The 2,411-nt window shown below is 38.0% G+C and overlaps 1 protein-coding gene across 1 annotated transcript in view; it reads right to left on the reverse strand.

The window, feature by feature from the left end:
* Window positions 1-1,176, reverse strand: part of LOC109861255 — a 2,411-nt gene extending 1,235 nt beyond the window's left edge. The window contains exons 1-2 of the mRNA XM_020440811.1: window positions 998-1,176; window positions 709-915 (exon numbers count right to left, since the gene is read on the reverse strand). Of these exons, the coding sequence (XP_020296400.1) occupies window positions 709-915; window positions 998-1,121 (331 nt within the window). The 5' untranslated portion in view covers window positions 1,122-1,176. The remainder of the gene's footprint in view (window positions 1-708; window positions 916-997) is intronic.
* Between the last annotated feature and the right edge of the window lie 1,235 nt (window positions 1,177-2,411).

Here is a 2,411-nt window from a genome sequence, read left to right on the forward strand (position 1 = left end):
ATTCGTTTTATATGCGAATAAATTTGTACGTGTTCGAGAATTGAGCCAATAAACGCTGGTCGTAAAATCCAACGCAATTCACGTAATCGTCAGTGTTTACGATTGTAAGACGTTTATAAGATGCGTTCCGTTTCATATACGCGCATTTGTCCACAGTAAACATTACGTATAGTATATAGATCATGTTCGCATATGCAAAAAAACGGAATGTTCATAGCATGCTGCAGCAAAAAAGGGGATGCGCACAACAGCTGACAACAGCAGGGGTATGTTCCAAAATCCTACTTTGGTTACCAAAAACTATAGTACACGTGACGTGAAATATAGCATTTTTTCCATTATATGTAAGATTAAAACACTGGAAATGTTTGTAATTATTTGTAAGACTAAAACACTAAAATCATGAAAAAAAATTTAACTTTTAACTTGTTAATTATTTTTTTTATTAACTTAACTTTTAATCAATTAAATTTATTATGGATTAACTTATATCTTAACTAAATATAATTTTTAAGACCTTTAACTGTAACTNACCTTAAATAAAAAAAAAATTTAACTTACCCAACCTTGTCTAAAATACATATAAGACATCTAGAGAATGTCCCAAAAACATCCTCNAGATCTCTTATAGATAGTTTGAACACACTGGATGTATATCTGTGTGTTTTATGTAGATTTGAGATGCATAAAATACTATTACTAAATCACCTCCTCCCATCCTATTTGACACCTCCAACCAAAGTGCATCTTTTTTCAAATTTGTCCGATCTTGTAATGGTAATTTGTGGTTCCAAAGAGCAGGTCTCTCAAACACCAGCTCAATAAGAGTTTCATCAGTATCATCTGATTTTGTTTCAACAGGAACTACTACATCTGCTGTATTTATTTCTAAATTTTTGTGACCATATCGTGGAACTGCAATATAAAAAAGATTTTTATTACAATTATAATAAATAAAATAAACCATAATTATAGTAAAAAATAATCACACACATACTTATTCTTGCTACATGATTTTCATCANTATGTAACAAATGTATGTCTTCCTTATACTTTTCGAAACATTTGTGCTGTTCAATATTGAAGCCTACTATTATCCAGCCGCAATAGCCGCATTTCATTTTCTATACACATATTCATATATTCTAGATTAATGTTTATAGTAATATCTATATATTATTAACAACTTATTAACATGTTGTTTAATACTTACGGAGTTTCCGCTCATAATTAGTAAAATTATTTATGCAGAAAACTCTACATAACCGATATATATTATATGAAGATAGTGGACACACTAGATACTATTCGCATATCGAGGTTATCTTTGTTTATTCCGCGAATTACAGCGGTAAAATTAAACAGAACAACGCGAAAAGGACGGAATGGCTATGATTAGTCGCGCTGATTCCGCGCATTCCGTTCCGCTATGGCTTTCTGCTCAATGGGACGTCGCCCTAAGTTAGAGTCGGACCGTTGCACGGAACTATCGCGATAAACAGGCGGTGCGTCTTAGAGTAATCGCGAGTAAAAAAATAGTTTTGTCGACTTGCTCAACAAAGCGTGATATCGATCATGCGTGTAAAAGTTATTTTATTGAACAAATATATATATTTACTGTCGTTTGATACGTACTTGAGTGTAAAACGATATATACTTACCCGGTCCGTAATCTTGTCCTTCCTGAAAAGAGATAAGGAGAAATAAAGAGATGGAGACTGTGAAAGATAGACGAGTGGTACTCTATCGTCCGTAAACAATTACCTGGCGACCGTGAAACCTGAAAAAGTAAGTACTTTAATAAAAAGTAATATTTATTAGTTTAATAAAAAGTGTTTGAAAATCCGGTCACAACCTAACCTTTTTTTTTGTACGTGGGGAAATCCTTTATGGATACCCCGGTCCTGGGACCCAGAGGTATCCCAGGTGGGACTCCTTTCTCTTCCCGCAAGAAGAAAAAAGTTTACCTACTAAAACCCCATGGTGAGCCTACTCGACGTGATTGGTGAAGAGGTCCCGAAACCCCAGGGGACTATACCGGGGCCTCCTCTCCCGTCAACCAGACACCTCGCGAGGAGAGTCATCTCTCTCCCCGAAATGATGGTAGATCCGTGACAGGATGTGGCTCACCAACATCCTGTCACGCCTTCTCGCGACCGCGTGCAAAGACAGGTTGAAATCCCCGGATTTCAACCCGTCGCGGACAGCTCGGTGGCCACGTGTATGCACGCGCATGCGCGCGCGCACAAACCCAACCCAACCTACCCTAACCCGGAGAAGACGTTACTTCCCCGGAAACCATCGGTCTAAGCTCAAAAACTGTGAGGGCGATGGGCTAACGAAGGACCCGACTCTTCCAACACCCGCTGCTCCCGCTCGGCCGGTTCCCTCCTACCAGAGGAAAAAGGAAA

This window comes from Pseudomyrmex gracilis, unplaced genomic scaffold (genome assembly GCF_002006095.1).
Source record: "Pseudomyrmex gracilis isolate BER0280 unplaced genomic scaffold, ASM200609v1 scaffold_663, whole genome shotgun sequence".
In the NCBI taxonomy this organism is placed as follows: Eukaryota; Metazoa; Arthropoda; class Insecta; order Hymenoptera; family Formicidae; genus Pseudomyrmex; species Pseudomyrmex gracilis.